General features: G+C 42.3%; 1 protein-coding gene across 15 annotated transcripts in view; it reads left to right on the top strand.

Moving 5' to 3' along the window:
• Window positions 1–25,789, top strand: part of KDM4C (lysine demethylase 4C) — a 412,741-nt gene that overhangs the window by 36,576 nt on the left and 350,376 nt on the right. For 13 of the 15 annotated variants that reach the window (XM_024251879.3, XM_063713994.1, XM_054519940.1 and 10 more), the window contains 3 exons: window positions 726–886; window positions 14,342–14,517; window positions 21,499–21,613. In XM_024251879.3, the coding sequence (XP_024107647.2) occupies window positions 743–886; window positions 14,342–14,517; window positions 21,499–21,613 (435 nt within the window). In that variant the 5' untranslated portion in view covers window positions 726–742. Of the gene's footprint in view, window positions 1–725; window positions 887–7,162; window positions 7,355–14,341; window positions 14,518–21,498; window positions 21,614–25,789 lie in introns of those variants that run through there. The other 2 variants (XM_054519939.1, XM_054519941.2) reach the window with 2 other exon arrangements.

The following is a 25,789-nucleotide window of genomic DNA, read 5'->3' as shown; positions in this document are numbered from 1 at the left end:
CGGAAGTTGCAGTGAGCCAAGATTGCACCACTGCATTCCTGCCTAGACAATATACCAAGACTGTCTCAAAAAAAAAAAAAAAAAAAAAAGAAAAAAAGAAAGTTTATTTATTTATTTTTTATTTATTTATTTTTTGAGATGGAGTCTCGCTCTGTAGCTCAGACCAGCGTCTCACCCTGTCACCCAGGCTGGAGTGCAGTGGTGAGATCTTGGCTCACTGCAACTTCAGCCTCCCAGGTTCAAGCAATTTTGCTGCCTCAGCCTCCTGAGTAACTGGGATTACAGGCATGCACCACCACACCCGGCTAAGTTTTGTATTTTTAGTACAGATGGGATTTCACCATGTTGGCTAGTCTGGTCTCGAACTCCTGACCTCGTGATCTGCCCGTCTTGGCCCCCCAAAGTGCTAAGATTACAGGCGTGAGCCACCGCACCCGGCCCAGAAAATTTATTTTTACTTGGAAGGGTTTTGAGGAGGCTAACAGTATAGTCAGATCAGTGGCTCTCTACCAGGCATAGGGAACTTGGTAAGAGGAATGACTAGAGGCCCTTGTTTGTTCAGGGGTTCAGGCAGAGATGAGGGAGTCTTCCTGAGACTGGTAGAAGGGAATAGGAAGTGACTGAAAGAGAAGGGTTCCTGCTGGGGGAGCTGACATACTATTTGTTAAAAATGACCTAAAGGACATAATAATTCAGTTCTGTTGACCCTACTGTCTTCTCTCCAGACACTGCCCTAGCCATCATGGAGGTGGCCAAGGTGGAAAGTCCTCTGAACCCCAGCTGTAAGATAATGACCTTCAGACCCTCCATGGAGGAGTTCCGGGAGTTCAACAAATACCTTGCATACATGGAGTCTAAAGGAGCCCATCGTGCGGGTCTTGCAAAGGTGATTATCCTCAGATGCTTTAAATGAAAAGCAATCACTTGGCCTTTAATTTATGTTCTTAGTTTCCACGATGTGGGACATTGTTTCTGAAGCAAGAAATTTGCAAAATCTTTGTTCTTGTTAATCCATGTGGAACATTTGATTTCTTCAAATAGTAATTATCTTATTTTTCCTTTAAGTATAACTGTTCCTACTAGGTTGTCTTCTAAGGCTTAAAAAAAAAATCAAAACCAACCAAGGGTGGCTTATGGAAACCAAGGAGATCCATGTATGGGTTTCAGAGGTGTGAGAGTATTCATAGTTTTTGTCAGTTTTTTTGTAGACAACAATTATTAACCTGAAGGTTAACCACAATTTCTCTCTCCTGTCCTTTTTCTTTCCATGTTTTTTTCTTTTCTTTCCTTCTTTTTTTTTTTTTGAGACAGAGTTTCGCTCTTGTCGCCCAGGCTGGAGTGCAATGGCGTGATCTCGGCTCACTGCAATCTCCACCTCCCGGGTTGCAGTGATTCTCTTGCCTCAGCCTCCCGAAGTAGCTGGGATTACAGGCACCCACCACCATGCCCTGCTAATTTTTTTGTATTTTTAGTTGAGACGGGGTTTCACCATGTTGGCCAGGCTGGTCTTGAACTCCTGACCTCAGGTGATCCATCCGCCTCGGCTTCCCAAAGTGCGGGGATTAAAGGCGTGAGCCACTGCGCCTGGCCTCTTTTTTTTTTTTTATATAACACTTATTGATATATTTTATCATATAATAATACCGTATAATGCATCCATTTAAAGTGTGCAATTCAGTGGTTTTGAGTATATTCACAGAATTGTGCAATCGTTACCTCTATTGAATTCTGTAACATTTTCATCATCCCCCAAAGAAACTTCATATGCATTAAGCAGTCATTCCCCATTCCCTGCTATCACCCCTAGCCCATAGGCAACCACAAACTGATGTATTCTCTCTCTACATTTGCCTGTTCTCTTTTCTTTCTGGTTATTTGTTCAACAAATGTGGAGAGTGCCTGCTATGTGCCAGACACTATGCTAGGTGCTAGAGGTAGGGATGTGGGGGAGCAGAACATACAATGTTCCTGCCCCCATGGAGCTTACATTCTAGTGGTAGCATCTTAGAATGATGAAATAAGGACATTTAAGCACAGATCCAAAGGATAAAAATAAACCAGTCTTTTCAAGATATAGGGACAGAAAGAATAGCAAGTCCAGCGGCCCGGAGGCTGACCTGTACTTTGTGGCTGGGAGGAATAGGAAGGTGGTCAGTGGACTTGTCTGGCTATGGTAAGGCATTTGGGATTTTAAGTGTAGAGGGAAGCACTGACAGGCTTAAAGTGGGAGAGGAAGATATGGTGGCTGTTTGTTTCTTTCTTTTGCTATTTTTGGGATATTATTTTGAAAAGATCACACTGGCTCCTACATGAAGAATGAATTGGTGTTGTGGGGGCAGAGCACAAATAAAGCACCTTGTCTGGGATAGTTATATTTATCTAGTGAGGAGCCAGTGGTGACCCAGACCAGTGAAGATGGAAGTTGTCTTTGGTCTGGATATGTTTGAAAATATCATTTTATCTTATTCTTACGGGTGCCAGATAATATTCTTAAAAAAAAATTGGTAGAGACTTAAGCATTGTGGGTGTAAGTGACATGCCCCGAGTCATAGGGGTGGTCATTGAGGTGCTGAGGACTCATTGCACATTTGGATGCATAGGTCCAAAGTAAGATCTTTGAAAGAGAGATCCACTGTATGATATAATTCATCGTCCAACTTGAGATGGTTTGTGTGTCCCTTCTATAACGTAAGTCTATTTTAATTAAAAAATTTCCCATGGAAGAATATATTTCATTGCACTTATTTCAATTTATTATTGTTCTAAATGTTAAATTTATAATCTGGGTTTCTGTAGACTTGTCAATATCACTGCATAAGTCCCTGAGTCCTGACAGAGCCTGCTGCCAGGCCGAACCACTCAGTTGCACTTATGTAAAGGGTTCTTGAAATCCCCAGCTATGGAGGTCAGATAGCATGGAAAACAGAAGATAGTTGAGGAGAGAACTTCTGGAACTATTGGGATTGGTGTTCAACTCCTCCTGCAAATGGACCTGATGCTACTTGTAACCCACTACTTTACTGTTTCTGGTATCAGTACCCTGAGGCCTGTAATTAGGTTGTGTATTTTTTTGTTGTTGTTTCTTTTTGAGATGGAGTCTTGCTCTGTTGCCCAGGCTGGAGTGCAGAGGCACGATCTCAGCTCACTGCAACCTCTGCCTCCTGGTTTCCAGCTATTCTCCTGCCTCAGCCTCCTGAATAGCTGGGATTACAGGCGTGTACCACCATGCCTGGATAATTTTTGTGTTTTTAGTAGAGACAGGGTTTCACCATGTTGGCTAGGCTGGTCTCGAACTCCTGACCTCAAATGATCCGCCTTCCTTGGCCTCCCAAAGTGCTGGGATTATAGGCATGAGCCACCGTGCCCGGACATGTATCTTGTTAAAAAAGTTCATGCCCTTCTTAGAAAATTTTTTTTTTTCTTTTTTTTTGAGACAGAGTCTCATTTTGTCACCCAAGCTGGAGTGCAGTGGCATGATATTGGCTCACTGCAGTCTGGACCTCCCAGGTTCAAGCGATCCCCCTCCCTCAGCCCCGCAATTAGCTGGGATTACAGGTTTGCAGCACCATGCCCGGCTAGTTTTTGTATTTTTTGTAGAGCCAAGGTTTCACCATGTTGCCTAGGCTGGTCTCGAACACCAGGACTCAAGTGGTCTGCCCGCTTTGGCCTCCCAAATTGCTGGAATTATAAGCATCAGCCACCGCCCCGGCCCCTTCCTAAAAAAGTTTTAAAATTTGGGAATATTAAGTTGAGTGAAAATTAATTAGGGGTGGGTGAGAGAGAGAGGAAACAAGATAAAGAGAAAACAAACAGAAACTAAAGCTTTGTAATGACTTTCTCAGATGAGCTATCCTTAGTTTAACTTCTTTATTGGGTTAGCTCATCAAAAAAAAAATCTCATTTGGGCCGGGTGTGGGGCTCACGCCTGCAATCCCAGCACTTTGGGAGGCCGAGGCGAGTGGATCGCTTGAGGTCAGGAGTTCGAGACCAGCCTGGCCAACATGGTGAAACCCCGTCTCTACCAAAAATACAAATTTTAGCTGGGCTTGGAGGTGGGCGCCTGTAGTCCCAGCTAATCGGGAGGCTGAGCCAGGAGAATCACTTGAACCCGGGAGGCGGAGGGCAGAGGTTGGGGATAACCATCTCTTCTCTTCTCTGCTCTGGGCTCTGAGTGCAGCCCTTTGTCCTGTTCTCTCCCACTTTTGTTTCTGGAAAACATGTACGGTGTTCCACTGAGATTAGTAGAGTGTCCTGTGAGGTAGGGTGGCACGTTCAGTAACTTTAGAAGAGGAAACAGCAGCTACCCTCACAAGGGAGCTGCATGCACACAGAGCACACCTGCGTCGCTGTCTGCATTATGTAACTGAATAAAGTTAATGAGAACTATGACTACAAAACACACCTGAGTCCAGACCATGCCTCATTTTTAAAATTGAGACTCATTGACAAAGTTGGAGACATTAATTTACTCAATCTTGTGATAATTTCCTGTTACTCATTATTAGGAATACAACGAACTGTTTCAAATCATTTTTGCCATCTTTGACGTCAAGTCACATAAGCTCAGTTTTACTTATTTTCCCTCTTGTTCTGGAAGTTGCAGTAGTAGCATATGTATAAAACTGTACTGAATCAAATCATATTATAAAAATCAAGACTGCATTAATGAAGCTGGTTTGCTTTGGGGGCTAGTCCTGGGGAACCGAGCCACCCATGATGTTCTTTGTTAATGCACTATTTTTTTTTTTGAGACAGGGTCTTGCCTGTTAGGCTGGGTGGTATGATTGTGGCTCACTGCAGCCTTCACCTCCCAGGCTCAAGCAAGTAGCCTCCCAAGTAGCTGGGACTCAGCCTCCCAAGTAGCTGGGACTCAGCCTCCCAAGTAGCTGGGACTACCCACGCCCGGGTAATTTTTTTTATTTTTTATTTTTTGTAGAGATGGGGTCTGCTGTGTTACCCAGACTGGTCTTGAACTCCTGAGCTCAAGTGATCCTCCCACCTTGGCCTCCCAGAGTGCTGGGATTACAGGCATGAGCCACTGTGCCCGGCCGGTTAATCCACTATTGACAAGATTTAATGAATTGGTCTTAATTTATGATTTGAAGAAATTGGTCAAGTAGGTCCAACAGTAATGACTTTAGCTTCAGATGACAGTCTGTCTTGGTTTTTCTCTTTCACATTTTTTAGATTCATGCTTTAAATTTAACATTTATTTTTTGAGTGGAAGGCTTGACACTTTGACTGTCTACAAAGTTGATGGTCAGGTTGGGAAAGTGAAAAGAGTGGCAGTCTCTTCACATGTAAGACTTGTACTGTTTTTGTGGAAGGAGATTATGATGAACTTTTTTTATATATGAAGTGGGTGAAATTGGTCCCCAACAGAAATCTGAACATAGATTGTCCTGGACTGTAGCTTATGCACATCATGTAGTTTTATGAACAGCCTAGAGAGTGCAAATAGCTATCTTTGCTCACAAGGTGAAGAAAGATTGTAAGAAGCACCACTCTTCTCTTCCTCCTCCTTGCCCACTAGGTGGATGGTAGACATTGCAATTTATTTCAAGGCAAGTAGTGCAAATGCACATTTTAGCAGAAAGTTTCCCACAGGGAATAGGGGCCAGGCTGGGTTTGCGGGGATGTTGATAAAAGAAGGTATATTCTGTTTTGATATAATCAGGAAGGTGAACTTCAGGAGGAATGGCTTTCCCTCGTTTAGATTCACTAAACAGAAAGATTTAACTTTGGAATCTTCTAAAGACCTCAGTATGTTGTGTTTCCCTATGCAAGAAAATGTGATGTCTTAGGATTTCAAATTATAGTTAAAATGAGACTTTTGTTACAGAGCTGAACTTCTGAAAATATATTCCATTCGAACTCTTTAAATGAACTTGTACACAAAAAGCACAACGTAATATTTGGATTTTTGTAAGTTTATTGTGTGCCTTGCTTCTCTGTCTTTAGAAAATTGCTGCAAAATATTTTATAGGCAAGCAACTTCCTTTTTTCTTTCTTTTTTTTTTTTTTTTACAAAACAGAAAAACATTTAATTCTACACATAATATTAATTTTGATTGTGGATATCTTTATTGCTAATGAAGAGCCTGAATAAATCTATGTTCCATTTTTTTATTATTCTGGCTTATTTCTGAGGAAAAAAGTTAGTTTTTATAACATTCTTAAATACAGTGCCCCTCCCCTTTCAATATGTCATCAAGACAATGTAGTAAGGTTATTCATATTCATATAGTCTGATTGTTCATATTCTTTTCAAATATTGAGTGTGGCTGGGCATGGTGGCTTACGCCTGTAATCCCAGCACTTTGGGAGGCCAAGGTGGGAGGATTGCTTGAGCCCATGAGTTTGAGACCAGCCCTGGCAACATAGTGAGACCACATCTTTTAAAAAAAAATAAAATAAATAAAAAAGGCCAGGCACAGTGACTCACGCCTGTAATCCCAGCACTTTGTTTGGAAGGCCGAGGTGGTTGGATCACTTGAGGCCAGGAGTTTGAGACCAGCCTGGCCAAATGGTGAAATGCTCTCTCTACTAAAAATACAAAAATTAGTCAGGTGTGGTGGTGCACACTTGTAATCCCAGCTCCTTGGGAGGCTGGGACACGAGAATCACTTGAACCTGAGAGGCTGAGGTTGCAGTGAGCCGAGATTGCTCCACTGCACTCTAGCCTGGGCAACAGAGTGAGACTCCATCTTAAAAAGCAAACAAACAAACAAAAAATTAACTGAGCGTAGGGGCATGTGCCTGTAGTCCTAGCTACTTGGGAGGCTGAGGTGGGAGGATTTCTTGAGCCTGAGAGGTCCAGTCTGCTGTGAGCTGCGAACATGCCACTATACTCAAGCCTGGGCAACAGAGTCCCTGTCTCAAAAAAAAAAAAAAAAAAAAGTTAAATAATGAGGGTGTGATTTCAGTAACATACTATGAATATATATGTATCTATTTTATTTTATTTTTAAATTTATTTTTATTTAGTTTTTTTGAGACAGGGTCTTGCTCTGTCACCCAGGCTGGAGTGCAGTGGTGTGATCTTGGCTCGCTGCAGCCTTGACCTCCCAGGCTCAAGCAGTCGCCCCACCTCAGCCTCCCGAGTAGCTAGGACTATAGGCGTGTGCCACCACACCTGGCTAATTTTTGTATTTTTTTGTAGAGATGAGCTTTCGCCGTGTTGCCTAGGCTTGTCTCGAACTCCTGAGCTCAAGTCATCCTCCGGCCTCAGCCTCCTGAAGTGTTGGGATTACAGGCGTGAGCCACCGTTCCTGGGCAGTATTCTCATTTTAAACAAACATACCTTGGAGGATATAAAATACGTCGTATCCTTATATTGCTGATGAAAATTAAGGTAAAATTGACAGCTCACTGTGAGGTGGTTTTATTTTTTTTGAGCTAACAACTCTCACTTATAAGCTGTATAGCATTGGCCAAGTTACTCATCTCCTGACCCCAAGTTTCTTTATCTGATGACGCTTGACTTGAGTTTCACAGTTATAGGTACATGTAGACCTAAATGTGAAAGACAAGACTTTAACACTCTTAGAATATAAAGTAGACCATTTTTATGTCCTCCAGTAGGGAAATTTTTTTTTTTTTTTTTTGAGATGGAGTCTCACTCTGTCCCCAGGCTGGAGTGCAGTGATGTGATCTTGGCTCACTGCAAGCTCTGCCTCCTGCCTCAGCCTCCAGAGTAGCTGGGACTACAGGCACCTGCCACCACGCCTGGCTAATTTTTTGTATTTTTTTTAGTAGAGACGGGGTTTCACTGTGTTAGCCAGGATGGTCTGGATCTACTGACCTCGTGATCCACCCGCCTTGGCCTCCCAAAGTGCTGGAATTACAGGCGTGAGCCACTGTGCCCAGCCTGACCTCGTCTCTTAAAAAAAAAAAGATTGGAGGGCAAGTTACAGGATAAGAGAATATATTTACAAAAAGATTGGAGGGCAAGTTACAGGATAAGAGAATATATTTACATGCTCTTGTGCACACATGCTCTCTCTGTCTCTCTCTCTCTCTCTCTCTCTCTCTGTATATGCCTACATATACACATACACATCGAAGAGTATTCTCCTTGGATATATAAAAGAATATATAAAGACTTCTATACATTAATAAGAAAAAACCCAACAATGCATTAGTAAAATGATAAAGAGACTTGAATAAGTACTTTATAAAAGAGAGTATCAGTGAGCTGGGCGCGGTGGCTCATGCCTGTAATCCCAGCACTTTGGGAGGCTGAGGCGGGTGGATCACCTGAGATCAGGAGTTCGAGACCAGCCTGGCCAACATAGTGAAACCCTGTCTCTACAAAAATACAAAAAATTGGCCGTGGTGGCAGGCACCTGTAATCCCAGCCACTAGGGAGGCTGAGATAGGAGAATTGCTTGAACCCAGGAGGTGGAGGTTCCAGTGAGCTGACATGGCACCATTGCACTCCAGCCTAGGGAACAAAAGAGAAACTTTGTCTCAAAAAAAAAAAAAAAGTATCAGTAAGGTCAGTAAACATATGGATGAAAAGGTTTCTTTCTTCATTTATTCAGAAAATACAAATAAAATTCACACTTGAGTACCATTGTACACTTAAAGACTAAAAGTTAAATAATGGACAGTATTAGGTGATGATGAAGATGTGGAGGAATGGGAACTCTCGTATGTTGCAGTTGGGAGTGCACATTGGTACAACCACTTTGGCAACAGTTGGCAATATCTATGAAATTTTTACTACACGTATCCTACGTGTCAGTAATTTGATTCTTAGAAGTGTCTGTGCCCTCTCCCCTTTCTTCGGTCTCCCTCTCCTTCTTTTTTCCTCTCCCCTTTCTTCGGTCTCCCTCTCCTTTTTTCGGTCTCCCGCTGTTGCCGAAGCTGGACTGTACTGCCATGATCTCGGCTCGCTGCAACCTCCCTGCCTCGGGCTCCTGTGATTCTCCTGCGATTCTCCTGCCTCGGCCTGCGGAGTGCCTAGGATTGCAGGCGCGCGCCGCCACGCCTGACTGGTTTTTGTATTTTTGGTGGAGATGGGGTTTCGCCGTGTTGACCGGGCTGGTCTCCAGCTCCTGGCCTCGAGTGATCTGCCCGCCTCGGCCTCCCGAGGTGCTGGTATTGCAGACGGAGTCTCGCTCACTCAGTGCTCAATGTTGCTCAGTCTGGAGTGCAGTGGCGTGATATCCGCTCGCTACAACCTCCACCTCCTAACCGCCTGCCTTGGCCTCCTAAAGTGCTAAGATTACAGCCTCTGCCCCGCCGCCACCCCGTCTAGGAAGTGAGGAGCGTCTCTGCCTGGCCGCCCATCGTCTGGGATGTGAGGAGCTCCTCTGCCCGGCCGCCCTGTCTGGGAAGTGAGGAGTGCCTCTGCCTGGCCGCCACCCCGTCTGGGAGGAAGTGAGGAGCGCCTCTGCCCGGCCGCCCCGTCTGAGAAGAGAGGAGCGCCTCTGCCCGGCCGCCACCCCGTCTGGGAGGAAGTGAGGAGCGCCTCTGCCCGGCCGCCCCGTCTGAGAAGTGAGAAGCGCCTCTGCCCGGCCGCCCCGTCTGGGAGGTGAGGAGCGCCTCTGCCCGGCCGCCACCCCGTCTGGGAGGAAGTGAGGAGTGCCTCTGCCCGGCCGCCCCGTCTGGGAGGAAGTGAGGAGCGCCTCTGCCCGGCCGCCCCGTCTGGGAGGAAGTGAGGAGCGCCTCTGCCCGGCCGCCCCGTCTGGGAGGAAGTGAGGAGCGCCTCTGCCTGGCCCCCCCATCTGGGAAGTGAGGAGCGCCTCTTCCCGGCCGCGCCCTCTGGGAGGTGAGGAGCGCCTCTGCCCCGCCGCCACCCCGTCTGGGAAGTGAGGAGCACCTCTGCCTGGCCGCCCCATCTGGGAGGTGAGGAGCACCTCTGACCGGCCGCCCATCGTCTGGGAAGTGAGGAGCGCCTCTGCCCCGCAGCCCCGTCTGGGAGGTGAGGAGCGCCTCTGCCCGGCCGCCCCGTCTGGGAGGAAGTGAGGAGCGCCTCTGCCCGGCCGCCACCCCGTCTGGGAGGAAGTGAGGAGCGCCTCTGCCCGGCTACCCCGTCAGGGAGGAAGTGAGGAGTGCCTCTGCCCGGCCGCCCCGTCTGGGAGGTGAGGAGCGCCTCTGCCCCGCTGCCACCCCCTCTGGGAGGAAGTGAGGGGCGCCTCTGCCCGGCCGCCCCGTCTCGGAGGTGAGGAGCGCCTCTGCCCGGCCGCCCCGTCTGGGAGGTGAGGAGTGCCTCTGCCCGGCCGCTGCATCTGGGATGTGAGGAGCACCTCTGCCCGGCCGCCCCGTCTGGGAGGTGAGGAGCGCCTCTGCCTGGCTGCCACCCTGTTTGAGAGGAAGAGAGGAGCGCCTCTGCCCGGCCGCCCCGTCTGGGAGGTGAGGAGCGCCTCTGCCCGGCCGCCCTGTCTGGGAAGTGAGGAGCGCCTCTGCCTGGCTGCCCCGTCTGGGAGGTGAGGAGCGCCTCTACCCGGCTGCCCATCGTCTGGGATGTGAGGAGCGCCTCTGCCCGGTCGCCCCGTCTGGGATGTGAGGAGCGCCTCTGCCCGGCCGCCCTGTCTGGGAGGTGAGGAGTGCCTCTGCCCGGCCGCCCTGTCTGGGAGGAGTACCCAACAGCTCCGAAGAGACAGCGACCATCGGGAGCGGGCCATGAGGACGATGGCGGTTTTGTTGAAAAGAAGAGGGGAAGTGTGGGGAAAGGAAGGAGAGATCAGATTGTTGCTGTGTCTGTGTAGAAAGAGGTGGGCATAGGAGACTCCATTTTGTTCTGACTAGGAGAAATTCTTCTGCCTTGGGATGCTGTTGATCTGTGGCCTTTCCCCCAGCCCCGTGCTCTTTGAAACATGTGCTGTGTCAACTCAGGGTTAAATGGGTTAAGGGCGGTGCAAGATGTGCTTTGTTAAACAGATGCTTGAAGGCAGCATGCTCTTTAAGAGTCATCACCACTCCCTAATCTCAAGTACCCAGGGACACAAACACTGCAGAAGGCCGCAGGGACCTCTGCCTAGGAAAACCAGAGACCTTTGTTCATGTGTTTATCTCCTGACCTTCTCTCCACTATTATCCTATGACCCTGCCATATCCCCCTCTCCGAGAAACACCCAAGAATGATCAATAAATACTTAATTAAAAAAAAAAAAAAGAAATAAGATACTGAGATTTTATAGGAAAAAAAAAAAAAAGAAGTGTCTGTGTATGCATGGATGTTTTAGAGACCCATGTGCATATATGCACTAGAATATCTGTGCAAGAATATTAATAGCATTATTTGCAATAGCCAATAATTAGAAAAAGCCACATGACCAGCAATGGTTGTCAGTTTATAAATACATAAATATTTATAAGACAAAATACTGAGTAGGAATGAAAATCAAAGAACTTCAGCTACGTAGGCTGTTACATTTGTTTATTTATTTTTTTATTTAGTTTGAGACAGAGTCTCACTCTGTCACTCAGGCTGTAGTACAGTGGTGTGATCTCAGCTCACTGCAATGATTCACCTGCCTCAGCCTCTGGAGGAGCTGGGATTACAGGCATTGACCACCACGCCTGGCTAATTTTTGTATTTTTAGTAGAGATGGGGTTTCACCATGTTGGCCAGGCTGGTCTTAAACTTCTGACCTCAGGTGATCTGTCCACGTTGGCCTCCCAAAGTGCTGGGATTATAGGAGTGAGCCACCGTGTCTGGCCTAGGCCGTTATATTTAAATCTCACAAAATATGAGTGAAGTATAAAAGATAAACCTCAAGTAGTATATACTGTAGGGTTACATTTTTATACATTTGCAAAACTGGTGTATAGGTATGCATATAGAAGCATAAAACTAAAGCCCAGCAATGAAGTGATTGCCATAAACACCGTAATTGTGGTTACCTCTTGGGCAATAGGGAAGATGTAGCTGGAAAAGGGCGCTTGGAGGTCCTGTGTCGTGCCAGCAATATCTTGCCTCTTACACCTAGGCAGTAGGTCATTTGGTGTTTGCTTTGTAATAATTCACAGAGCTGTGTGCTTGTGATTATGCATTTTCTACATGTGTGCTATGTTTTTCAATAAAAAACCTTAAAAAGATTGTTTTAGGCCAGGCACGGTGGCTCATGCTTGTAATCCCAACACTTTGGGAGGCAGAGGTGGTCAGATCACGCTGTCAAGAGATCGAGACCATCCTGGCCAACATGGTGAAACCTCGTCCTATTAAAAATACAAAAATTAGCCGGGCATGGTGATGCACACCTGTAGTCCCAGCTACTTAAGAGGCTGAGGCAGGACAATCGCTTGACCCCCGGATGTGGAGGTTGCGGTGAGTCGAGATTGGGCCATTGGAGTCCAGCCTGGGCAACAAGAGGAAAACCCTGTCTCAAAAAAAAAAAAAAAAGTTTGTTTTAAAAAAATTAAAACAACTTCTAAAGGTGGTAAAGTGGCCAGGTGCAGTGGCTGATGCCTGTAATTTCAGCACTTTGGGAGGCCAAGGCAGATCAGTTGAGCTCGGAATTTGAGACCAGCCTGAACAGCATGGCGAAACCCCATCTGTAACAAAAAGAAAAAAAAAAAAAGGTTCCAGCAATAGATCGTGAATTACTTCATGACGTTGTATGTTCTATTTTAATTAAATTAAATTAAATTAATTTATTTATGAGACGGACTGTCGCCCAGGCTGGAGTGCAGTGCTGTGATCTTGGCTCACTGCAGCCTCCACCTCCTGGGTTCAAAGTGATTCTCCTGCCTCAGCCTCCTGAGTACCTGGGATTAGAGGTGCCTGCCACCACGCCTGGATAATTTTTGTATTTTTAGTGGAGATCAGGTTTTACCATACTGGCTAGGCTGGTCTAGAACTCCTGGCCTCAAGTGATTTACCCATCTCGGCCTCCCAAAGTGCTGAGGTTACAGGTGTGAGCCACCACGGCTGGCTGTTACCTTCTAATTTTAAATCCTATCAATATGTATTTTTGGTCTTAATGTTTTCTGCATCTTTTCACTCTTAGTAATTAAGTACTTAAATACTACAGGCAAACACTGGTGTGCTGAGGCATCTTATACTGGCATTTGAGAGTTGATAGTGCACATCTCTTCCCAGCTGCTTATGTAGTGATGTCACGTTGGTAGGTTCAGATTGGCCATGGTGGAAACAGGTAAAAGCTACAAATCAAGGTTTCCTCCACCTTTCTGGAAAGCTGGTTATTAAAGATCTACTAGCGTACCGCTGTGCTATTGCCATATTGTGTGAGAAGTCTATAAAGAATATAATGTTGGCCGGGCGTGGTGGCTCACGCCTGTAATCCCAACAGTTTGGGAGGCCGAGACGGGTAGATCATGAGGTCAGGAGTTAAAGACCATCCTGGCTAAGATGGTGAAACGCTGTCTCTACTAAAAATACAAAAATTAGCTGGGCGTGGTGGCAGGCGCCTGTAATCCTGGCTGTTCGGGAGCCTGAGGCGGGGAAATCGCTTGAACCCAGGAAGGCGGAGGTTGCAGTGAACTGAGATCGCACCACTGCACCCCAGCCCGAGTGACAGAGTGAGACTCAGTCTCAAAAAAAAAAAAGAATATAATGTTGACCATGTATTTACTTATTTTTCTCATAATAATATAAACAGCACATAGGAACTTAGATCATATTCAATAAAGATGAACTTCTTTGGGGAGGAAATTATTTATGTAAACATAATCTCATCTTTTTTTGTTTTTCCTGAGACAGAGTCTCACTCTGTCACCCAGGCTGGAGTGCAGTGGCGCGATCTCGGCTCACTGCAACCCCTGCCTCCTGGGTTCAAGCGATTCTCCTGCCTCAGCCTCCCGGGTAGCTGGGACTACAGGCGCGTGCCACCATGCCTGGCTAATTTTTGTATTTTTAGTAGAGGCGGGGTTTCACCATGTTAGCCAGGTTAGTGTTGAACTCCTGACGTGGTGATCCGCCTGCCTGGGCTTCCCAAAGTGCTGGAATTACAGGCATGAGCCACTGTGCCCTGCCAATTTCATCTCTTGAGAGGCAGGTTAACATAACCACTCAGTGTGAATTCAAACTGTTTAAATTAGAATTTCAGCTCAAGTAGTCTTTAGCCATTTTAACTTCAAATTATTTTACTTCTGTGTGTCTTTCAATTTTATCTTTAAAATCAAGATGTTAATAGTACCTACTCAAAATGAGTTTAATACAAGTACAGTGTTTGGGATAGTGAGTACTCAATAAATTTTGCTATTGAATAACATCATATTGCTTTATTGCAAATGTTCATCTTTTTTTTTACACACTTGTCATAGAGATACTGAGAAATTCTTCAGTTGTATTTTATCAGAATACTTAAAAGCTAAATTACTTGGAGTATTTTCAAGATGATATTTTATTTCATTATTTTATTTTTAGGTGATTCCTCCTAAGGAGTGGAAGCCAAGACAGTGCTATGATGACATTGATAATTTGCTCATTCCAGCACCAATTCAGCAGATGGTCACAGGGCAGTCAGGACTGTTCACTCAGTACAACATCCAGAAAAAAGCGATGACTGTGAAGGAGTTCAGGCAGCTGGCCAACAGTGGCAAGTGAGTAGAATCAGTTTGCTATTTCTGTTTCCTTCAAAGATTTATGTAAATATGTTAAGAAACAAAGTAGACAGAGGAGCTTATAAATGAAAAGCAGGAGTCTCCCATGCAATTTTTCACCCTTCATTGAACTGTTTCTGTTTTCTGTTCTTTAGGTAGTTGCCTGAACATTTGACTTAGAGTTAAAGAAATTGCTCTTTATTTTATTATCTCATTCCTAGTAGTTATAAGTGGAACTTCTTATCCTATAGTTGCCATGAGTTTTTGATTCTACACATGATTCATGTTTGTTGGGCAGTTTTTTTGGTGTGTGTTTGATAATGTTTAAGCCTTAAATGATTTATATGTATTAGAAGATTAGTACTTTTAAAAGCAAACCTTGAATGATTTGAAAGGCCATCATTGCATTAGTTATTTATTGCTGTGTAACAAATTATCCCAAATTGGCCAGGCACGGTGGCTCATGCCTGTAATCCCAGTACTTTGGGAGGCCGAGGTGGGCGGATCACCTGAGGTCAGGAGTTCAAGACCAGTCCGATCAACATGGAGAAACCTGGTCTCCACTAAAACTACAAAATTAACCATGCGTGGTGGCATGTGCCTGTAATCCCAGTTACTCAGGAGGCTGAGGCAGGAGAATTGCTTGAACTCAGGAGGCAGAGGTCGCGGTGAGCCGAGATCACACCCTTGCACTCCAGCCTGGGCAACAAGAGTGAAACTCCATCTCAAAAAAAAAAAAAAAAAAAAAAAAAAAAAATTATCCCAAATCTTAGCTGCTTAAACCAACCCATAATTTCTGAAGGTCAGAAATCTGACCTTCAGATTCTGCCTCACGGTCTCATGAGGTTGCAGTTAGCATGTTGGCTGGGCTACAGTCATCTGAGCATTTAATTGTGGCTGGAAGAGTCTCTTACAAGAGTGCTCCCCTTTCATGGCTTTTGATGGGGTCCTCAGTTCCTTGTCATATGGACTGCTCTTCATATCGTGGCAGCTGGCTTCTCCCAGAGCAAGTGATCTGAGAGAGATAGCAAGAAGGAAACCACATGTCTTTCCTTGCCCTATTTCAGAAGTGACACACTGTCACATCTGCCATATTCTGTTTGTTACAAGCCAGTTGTTAAGTGTAGCCTACACTCAAGGGGAGAATGAAGCTCTACTTCTTGAAGGGAGGAGTGTCAATGAATTTGTGGGTATATTTAAATATTGTCACAATTATTATTATTAAACTTCTTTTAAAAAATTCTGATATGATAATTAAGGCCCCAGATGAAAGCATAAATCTTACAAAAACAAAATAAAATAAAACCTGAAAGACCAACCAAAAATCATAGTTTCCGAATTCCCTGGATGGGTGTGAATGAGATTAAGACTTTGGATGAATTTAGGTATCTTCCTTTAAAAAAATTATATTTGACATTGTAAGCACATGATGCTACTTGAAGACTCTTATTTCTGCATGTTAAATTCCTACTATGGAACATTCTGGCTATTCCAAAGAAATTGAAAATTTTATGTTTAATATAATTTGAATCATTTCTTTTGAATTTTTTGGGTAGGTATTAATAGAGTTTTATTCTTTCAGATCTTATTAATCGAGAGCATGAAACTTTCAACAAAGATTGGAAGCATTTTCTTTCGAACTCTTCCAGAATTCTTATATAAGTGCAATGCTGTTGAAACAAGGTTGCAGAGGCAATTAAACCTGTTTACGAGTATAAACTATTGACTGTTTTCTGTTACTATGTTTTAGTACCCATTTCCAGTGTCTCTCTTAAAGTGTTAATTGAATAGGTTAGGTCATTGAGTAATAACTCTGCTTGGCTCCTTTGATATTTCAAGGGATACTTACTAAAAACTATTGTTAATACTCTTGATAGTTATCGTAACTGCCGTAGGAAAGGTACAAAGTGCTATGAGGTTTCAAAGGAATACAAGGCTTCTGTGGTTGTTCATAAGGAATGGGTAATTTCATTTTGTAGGCACTATTGAGATGGATTTTGAAGGATGGTCAGAAACATTTCTACCAGTTACAAAAGTAATATGTGCTTATTTAAAATTTCAAAAATAGGCTGGATGTAGTGGCTCATACTTGTAATCCCAGCACTTTGGGAAGCCGAGGTAGGTGGAATGCTTGAACCCAGGAGTTCGAGACCAGCCTGGATAACATGGCAAAATCCAGTCTCTACGACAAATACAAAAATTAGCCAGGCAGGTGGTATGTGCCTGTAGTCTCAGCTAGCAGGAGGCTGAGGATTGCTTGAGCCTGGGAGGTCGATGCTACATGAGTCGTGATTGTACCATTGTACTCCAGCCTGGGTGACAGAGCGAGACCCTGTCTTGAAAAAAATAAATAAAATTTCAAATATAGCAATATATAACTTTAACTCTAAGAGGCAATCATTGTTAGTATTACTTGGCAATTCAAAATATTAGTAAGACTTGAGCCTTGAAGTTCTTTCTTCTCTTGTTATAAAGAAACTTTGATCATCCTCTCTAGCCCATTTGATTATTTCAGCATGGTATCGGTTTTCTACTTCAAGAAAATTTTACTGAGTACACATTTTATACATATCTCTGTCGAATGATTACTCTACTGGCTTGGTTGTAGATTTACTCTTTCTGAAGATAGCCATTCAGGTGATATTGTTTTGTGTATCACTGTGTACACAGTGCTTGGTATAGTATCTGGGATATGGTAGGTACTTTTTCAAATGAATAAATAGTGTTATAAAAACTAAAATCCACTTAAAATGGTATAAATTTTTAGGGAAATTGTAAAGATTTACTTATTAACAGAATATACGTTTCTTGACATTCTGGGGTTTAGAGATGGTTTAAAAAATATTTGGTTTTTTTTTAGTTGTAAAATGTAACCATTATGGGAAATTATTTGAAAAATTATTTCTAGCTTTAATTTTATTTCTTTTGAAGTTAATTTACGCTGGGTACAGTGGTTCACGCCTGTAATCCCAACACTTTGGGAGGCTGAGGTGGGAGAATTGCTTGAGCCAGGAGTTTCAAGACCAGCCTGGTCAACAAAGTGAGAGCCTGTCTCTACAAAAAATAAAAAATTAGCCATGCATGGTGGCATGTGTCTGTAGTCCCAGCTACTCAGGAGGCTGAGGCAGGAGGATTACTTGAGCCTGGGAGGCCGAGGCTTCAGTGAGTTGTGATTGCACCATTGCCCCCGAGCCTGGGTGACAGAGCAAGACCCTGCCTCCAAAAAAAAAAAAAAAAAAAAAAAAAAATAAATAAATAAAGTTAATTTGTCTTTTGATTTGGACTAGTTTCATTATAATTGTTGTAATGTTAAACAACTTTTGAAATTCATATTTTTTGTATTTCTTCTGCCAGTTTCATGTAGAAATTTATTTCAAATGCCAAGGAAATGGATTTCTAAGCCTCAAGAACCAGTGCTCTTACTTGTCAACACAGAGCTGTGCCAGGATTACCTGGTTGTGGAATGGTCATGTTATGAGATTAATTTTTGTTGGAGACAAGAGGTTTTCGGCTGGTGTGTCTTTTTTTTTCCTGAGACAGAGTCTCGCTCTGTTGCCCAGGATGGAGTGCAGTGGCGTGATCTCGGCTCACTGTAGTCTCCGCCTGCTGGGTTCAAGTGATTCTCCTGCCTCAGCCTCCCGAGCAGCTGGGACCACAGGTGTGTGCCACCATGCCTGGCTAAGTTTTTTGTATTTTAATGGAGATGGGGTTTCAACATGTTGGCCAGGCTGGTCTCTAACTCCTGACCTCTGATCCGCCCACCTCGGCCTCCCAAAGTGCTGAGATCTTTCCATTCATCTGTTTTTCTTTAGCACATGACCTGGCATTGGTACACCGTCTGTAATGTACTCAGTCTTAGCAGTAGAGAAGATGACGTGCTCATTTGGTTGATAATGAAATGTAGTCCAAAGAAAACCTAGAGATTTCCGATATAACTCTAATATAAAAATTTATAATGGTAGGTAATATGAATCATGTTACTGATGTGTACTTTCCTCTAGGCACAGAGCCAAGTGCTTTCCATAATTATCTGATGGAGCCCTCACAACAGGCTTCCTGTTTTTTAGAGGAATAACTGAGTTCCAGAGAAATTCAGCCCCGTGTCTAGGGTTATGTGGCTTATGAATGGAACCCTGAGTTTAAACATGAGTAGCCTGGCCCTGGAACTCACCTCTTAAGAACTGTACTGCAGTGAGTGAGAGGTTCTGGGTAAGAAGATAGGATTGAATCAGTATCGGGCAAATTTACACTGGATTTGTGGAATACCTGTGATTGTCCATTAGGAAGGACAATCCATTAGGAAGGACTCTGATCAGATACTAGCCAAGTCATTTATTTTGTTTAGAATTAATATTTGTTTAATATATTTAAGGATTTTAGAATTTAACTTCAATGGACAATACCAAACTCTATCTTTCTCTCTTAGAGTTATGAGTTTTAAAAAATTGATACTGCACATGCCTGTAATTCCAGCTACTCGGGAGGCTGAGGCAGGAGAATCGCTTGAACCCAGGAGGCGGAGGTTGCATTGAGCCGAGATCATGCCACTGCACTCCAGCCTGGGTGACAGAACAAGACTCTCAAAAAAAAAAAAGTTGTCACTGATTGAGTGCATAGTGATAGATTGGTCTTGGTATAGGTGTAAAGCAGATTAGGAAAATCTTGGAAGTTTCTGTAGAAGTCCTAATAAACAGCATCTCTGCTATCTTCTTCTTTCTGATCATTCTGTGTGTTGGGGCAGTGGTCCCCAACTTTTTTGGCAAGGGACTGGTTTCGTGGAAGAGAATTTTTCTATGGATGGGAGTGGCAGGATGGTTTCGGGATGAAACTGTCCTACCTCAGATCATCAGGCATTAGGTTCTCGTAAGGAGTGTGCAACCTAGACCCCTCACATGCACAGTTCACAACAGGGTTCATACTCCTGTGAGAATCTAATGCCACTGATCTGACAGGAGGTGGAACTCAGGTAGTAATGCTCACCTGCCACTGACCTCCTATGCATCCCTGTTCCTAACAGGCCACAGACCCATACTGGGGATTGGGGACCCCTTCTCCGGGGAATAGGGATGTACACCTGTCTCTGTCACCTGACTCTGATGTTTAGTTAGCTTGCTTAGCTTGTGCCTGGAATTCCCAATACTACTGGAACCTACTAGCAGAAGTGGTGGAATGATGACAGATTAATGGTGCTTTCTTGCTAATCCTTTTTTTTGAAAACATTTTTAAGGCTGGGCGCGGTGGCTCACGCCTGTAAATCCCAGGACTTGGGAGGCCGATGCAGGTGGATCACCTGAGGTCGGGAGTTAGAGACCAGCCTGACCAACATGGAGAAACCCCATCTCTACTAAAAATACAAAATTAGCCAGGCATGGTGGTGCATGCTTGTAATCCCAGCTACTGGGGAGGCTGAGGCAGGAGAATCCCTTGAACCTGGGAGGCGGAGGTTTCAGTGAGCCGAGATCGTGCCACTGCACTCCAGCCTGGGCAAAAAGAGTGAGACTCTGTCTCAAAAGAAAACAAAACAAAAACATTAAAAAAAAATAATTTTTAATTCTTTGGAAAATAGAGAGAGGGTCTCACTACCTAGGCAGACCTTGAACTCCTGAGCTCAAATGATCTTCCTGCCTTGGGCTCCCGAAGTGCTGGGATTACAGGTGTTAGCCACCACACCCATCCCATGCCCATCCTTTTTATTTTTGACTGTGCTTTAGATTCTAGTGTTCTGGGTAAATTCAAATTGTTCTATATTTTAAATACAGTTGTTAAATTAAGTTGTTTGGTATTTTGAATACAGCTGTTACATTATTTGGTATTCTTGTTACACAGATAACTAGTTTGGGGTCCCCAGTATAGTGAGTGTAGATGTCGGTTATTCTGTAGTCAATCTAAAATGTCCAGTATGCTTTATTAGGGATTCTACTACTGCTAAATATCTTTTTAATTTGGTTTCATTATATTCTCATTTGTTTCTTTCTTTGCTTATTTTCTTCCTGAAGAAACATTGATATTCCTTTTGTGTGGTAAGATTATTGTTCAAATTCCTAATAATACAGAGAAGTAAGTGCTTTTCTGTAATTTCTATGTGAGAGATAACCATTAATATTAATAATTTGGTGTACATTTCTTTCTAATGACTTAATATACAATTACAGGTTTTTAAACATGTAAATAGGATGTAGTATACACACTATTATGTAACCTGATTTATTCACTGTGGATAGAATTTGATGTCAGTATCTTGAAAGATCTATCTTGTTTTATATTCTGTATTTTTTTTAGCTAATTACTAGTTGATGGATATAAGCTTGTGTTTTCAATTAATGCTGCAGCAAACATCCTGGGTCAACTGTCATTGTACACATCTCTCTGTTAGGGTGAATTTCTACATTTAGATTTTGGGTCAAATATATCAATTTTTAAAAAGCTTTTTATATGTGTAGAAAAATTATATGCTGGAATGGTTTTGCCAGCTTATATTCCCACTCTAGTTGTCTAAGAGGTGTCATTATTTTCTTGCCATTAATATATTCAGCATTTACCAATCTAATAACTGCAAAATATCTTACTTTAACTTTACTTTCTTGGATTATTAGCGAGATTATTGTTTGTCAGTGTTTCTCTAAGTGTTATGTCATTTTTATATAAATACAAAAAATTTCTTAGCATAGTATAGTTGATTAAAGATTTAAAAAATACTTTGAAAGCTAAAATAATGACTTTTAGACTGCTTTTCTGCTTCTATTGTTTTCATGAAAGTAGTTTTCTAATAAAATGTAAAGTGATACTGAGTTATTTAGCAATCTTAAGAATATTCACATAGCTACGTAAATCAGTTTGTATGTTTACTTGTTAGATTTGACAACATGCAGTATTTTCGTTTTGGTAGGATTTTGTTTTAGAAAGTGATTTAAATCAATTTGGTGGGAAAAACCCTAAAACTGACTTACTGGTTTGTACATTTTTGTCATCTACCTTTTACAGATATTGTACTCCAAGATACTTGGATTATGAAGACTTGGAGCGCAAGTACTGGAAGAACTTAACTTTTGTGGCACCCATCTATGGTGCAGATATTAATGGGAGCATATATGATGAGGTACATTCATATTTACAGTGAGTTTTGTAAAGAATCACTGGATGTGACAGTTTTGTTACCATTTAAGCAGTTTAGAAGTGTTCTTTTGTTGTGCTTTTGGGTGATCCATAATTCCTCAAAGGACAACAGGAAGTATTCATCAGTAGGATTTCTGCTGCTGATATTTTTCAAACTGAGGCTAGATAATTGTACAAATATCTGAAATTGTTCAGTAGTAACATGGTATGTGGTTATCTGGCTGATCTTTTCATTACATTAAAACTTTTTAAAGCAAAAATAGATTATAAAAATGTTTGGAAAACAGGAAATATGATCCATCATACTGACACCTTAAAGCAGAAGTAGTATTTTAGATATATTTTTCCAGTACTTTCCCTCAATCATTAAAAAAAGTTATGTTTGAACAGGCTTATATTGTCTTTTTTTTTCACAGACAAATTGTAATAATTTTTTTCTTTTTTTAAAAAAGTACATGTTATTACAGTCTAGCCATTTTAATGGGGGCGTAATTCATTGGTTATATTCTAATTCTTTTTGCCTTTTCCTGATATTTTAAAACCCTAATTCTAAAAGTTTTTTGTCTTTTGAAACCTTCTATGCCCTCTCTCATTATTTTCTTTTTTAATTTATTTTATTATTTCTTGAAATTTTTATTTCAAAACATACGGGGTCTCAGTATGTCGCCCAGGCTGGTCTTGAACTCCTGAGCTCAAGAGGTCTAACTGCCTCGGCCTCCTAAAGTGCTGGGATTAGAGGTGTGAACCACCACGCCTGGCCCATTATTTTCTTTCTAAAAATTTCTTATCTACTGAAAGGTGGAACTAGTGCAATATACACCTGGATATCATTCACTTAGGTTCACCAGTACAGGTTAAGCATCCCTCATCCAGAAATCCAAAATCCAAAATGCTCCAGTGAGCATTTCCTTTGAGCATGACCTTTGAGCATCATGTTGAAACTCAGAAAGTTTGGGATTTTGGAGCATTTTGGATTTTTCAGATTAGGGATGCTCAACCTGTAAGTATAATGCAAATACTCCAAAGTGGGGAAAAATCTGACATCTGAAAGACCTCTGGGCCCAAGCATTATGGATAAGGGATACTTGATCTATAGTTAATATTTTGCCACATTTGCTTAATGTTTCTTTGTGTCTCTTTATCTCTGTTTCTGTCTTTCTTTCTCTCTTTGATGTATGATGCAGACATCACGATAGTTCACTCTGAATTATATAAGCATGTGTCTTTTAATTACAAGAGAGTTTAACATTTATATAATATTATCTAGTGTATAGACCATATTCAAATTTTCCCAGTAATGTTATAACTGTCCCCCCGCCCTCCTTTAAGGATTCAGTCAAGGATTCCCCTTTGTAACTATTAAGTGATCTATGGGGTATACTCAAATATTAGGTGACTATCTGTCCCCAACAGCCTTTCATTCAGTGGATTTGACATCTATGGCATTCATTAATAATCCTTGCCTTAATTCCATTATTATATTATTTTAAAGCCTTTTTTATTTTGAAATATAAAACAAGCTAGAAAGTGCATAGAACATAAACCTAGAGCTTTATGAATTATTGTAAAGCGAACACCTGTGTACCATTTCTGACACCGAGGAAAACATGACCAGCACCGTAGAATTCCCTTACCTGCTCTGTTACCTACTATAGGCTCCCCTTTTCTTCCAAAGGTAACTAGATATTCTGACTTGAAGGTAATCATTTTCTTCTTTTATTTAACAGTACAGCTCAGTGTGGCCTGTTTCTGAATTTTATATAACTAGAATCATTCAGCGTACATTCTTTTATGTCTGGCTTCTTATACTTCATACCTTATACCTTCTTAGATACCTTATATATACATGGTTAGCTTTAGAAGAAAACGTTTTTTCCAGCTTACACTTCCTATAGCAATGTTTTCAAGTTTCCTTTGCCCCACATCCTCCCTAATACTCAACATTGTCATTTCTTTAATTTTAGCCATTCTGTTGGTGTGTGTGTAGTCGTATCTTTTGATTTTAAGTTGCATTATGATTTTTTTCCCCTTATGTTCACTGACTGTTTGGATTTCCCCTTTAGTGAAGTGCCTGGATTTCCCCTTTAGTGAAGTCTCTTATACACTTTTCTTTTTTGTCATGCTTTTTTTTTTTTTTTTTTTTGGCTTAAGTTCCCTTTTCTGTGGTTTTAGTGATTCTTATTGGTTTATACTTCTTTATATATCCTGAGTATGAGGTAGTAGCACAGTTTCAAATATGAATTTTTAATTGAACAATGTTATTTCAAAGACCATTCTTATTTTTGAAGATATTGTATGATATTGTAGAATTGTCATATTGGATGGAATGATGGCTATGTAATTTTCTTAACTTATCAATTAAAGATGCATATTGAAGGATATATGATTGAAATAACATGAGGGTTGGGATTTGCTTTTCAATTACTTAAAAAAATAAAGTTGAATGGATACAGATGAAAGAAGATTGGTCCCCGCCCCCCCTCCACCCCCCCAACACACACTTTTTTTTTTTGAGACAGTCTTGCTCTGTCACCCAGGTTGGCATGCAATGGCATGATCATGGCTCACTGCAGCCTTGACCTTCTGGGTTCAAGCAGTCTTCCTGCCTCCACCTCCTGTGTAGCTGGGACTACCTGCAGGCGCCACCATGCCTAGCTAATTTTTAAAATGTTTTCTGTAAAGACAGGGTCTTCCTATGTTGCCCACGCTGGTCTCAAACTCCTGGGCTCAAGCGATCCTCCCTCCTCAGCCTCCCAAAGTGTTGGGATTACAGGTGTGAGCCACTGTGCCCAGCCCAGCAAAATATTTATAATTGAAGCTAGATGACATACTGGTGTTTTAAATACGTATATGTTTGAAATAGTAAAAATAAAAGTTAAAAAAATAGCCTTTCCTCATTCTGCATCTGAATTTTTACGAGTGTAAGTAATCTCTATGTTGTGAATGTATTGTTTATTAAAGTAGTATATGTACATGTAGGAAAATTGAAAAATACAGAAAAATGTGAAGAAGAGAATAAAAAATTGCTCATAAGGTTATCAAACAGGAATAACCTTTTTTTTTTTTTTTGGAGACAGAGTCTCACTCTGTAGCCCAGGCTGGAGTGCAGTGGCGCTATCTTGGCTCACTGCAACCTCCGACTCCTTGGTTTAAGCTATTCTCCTGCCACAGCCTCCCAAGTAGCTGGGATTACAGGCACGTGCCACCATGCCCAGCTAATTTTTGTATTTTTAGTAGAGACGGGGTTTCACCATCTTGGCCAGGTTGGTCTTGATCTCCTGACCTTGTGATCCGCCTACCTCAGCCTTCCAAAGTGCTGGGATTACAGGTGTGAGCCACCGCACCCTGCCCAGGAATAACCTTTTTATGATTTCCTTTTGGTCTTTCTGTTTTATGTGAGTGTGTGTATAGATGCATGCCTGTGTTTGCATGCGTGTTCATGTTTACCGCCAAAGAGTTGAGAAGGTTTTTACAGTTTTTTGGCTTTTGAAGAATTTCCTGTATTGCTTTCCAGAAGGATCATTTCAGTTTCTTTTAGCACAGGCCACATCTAGACTACCAATTTCAAATTGTACCTTGTATTAAATGGTAGATTTTTGTTTGTTTCAGTTTCAAGTGTATTCTTTGCTGATTTATTCTTTAGCAATAATAAATTTCTTATGAGCTAAATGTAAGTTTAGCTGTTGTGGGCAGGTCATTAGATATTGCCCATAGGCAGGGGCAAGTTATGCATATGTGTGATAAAAGGTGAGGGCTCAGAGAGAGGCCAAGAGCAGGTTCTAGTGCTTAGAGCAATTGTCTGGGAAGGGTGTGGCAGCAAGTAGAACATGTAGGAAATTGATGGTGAGGGATGTGGGCAGATGGGAGTGGGCATATTGGAAACATTTGTGTGGGTCTCGTATCTTTATGCTCTTACCAGTAGGCTTTCTTAAGGAATGTACCGTCTTGCCTTGTTAAACCAGCTTCTGTGCGATTTCCATTGGAATGGGTGAGGCAGTTTAAGTACTGTTGGCCTTTTACACTTAACAAAACATGGGGCCCAGAGAGGGTCAAGTGCTTTTCCAAAGTTGGGAGGCTAGTAAAAGGGCCATGACACGCTCTTATCCCCCACACCAGTATTAGAGAAGTCGTTATGCATAGTCAGTCTCATAGTTGTGGA

The sequence above is a fragment of the Pongo abelii genome, chromosome 13 (assembly GCF_028885655.2).
Source record: "Pongo abelii isolate AG06213 chromosome 13, NHGRI_mPonAbe1-v2.0_pri, whole genome shotgun sequence".
Lineage (NCBI taxonomy): Eukaryota > Metazoa > Chordata > Mammalia > Primates > Hominidae > Pongo > Pongo abelii.
Note: the sequence above shows the minus strand (reverse complement) of the source record. Positions and strands in the feature narration are given on the sequence as shown.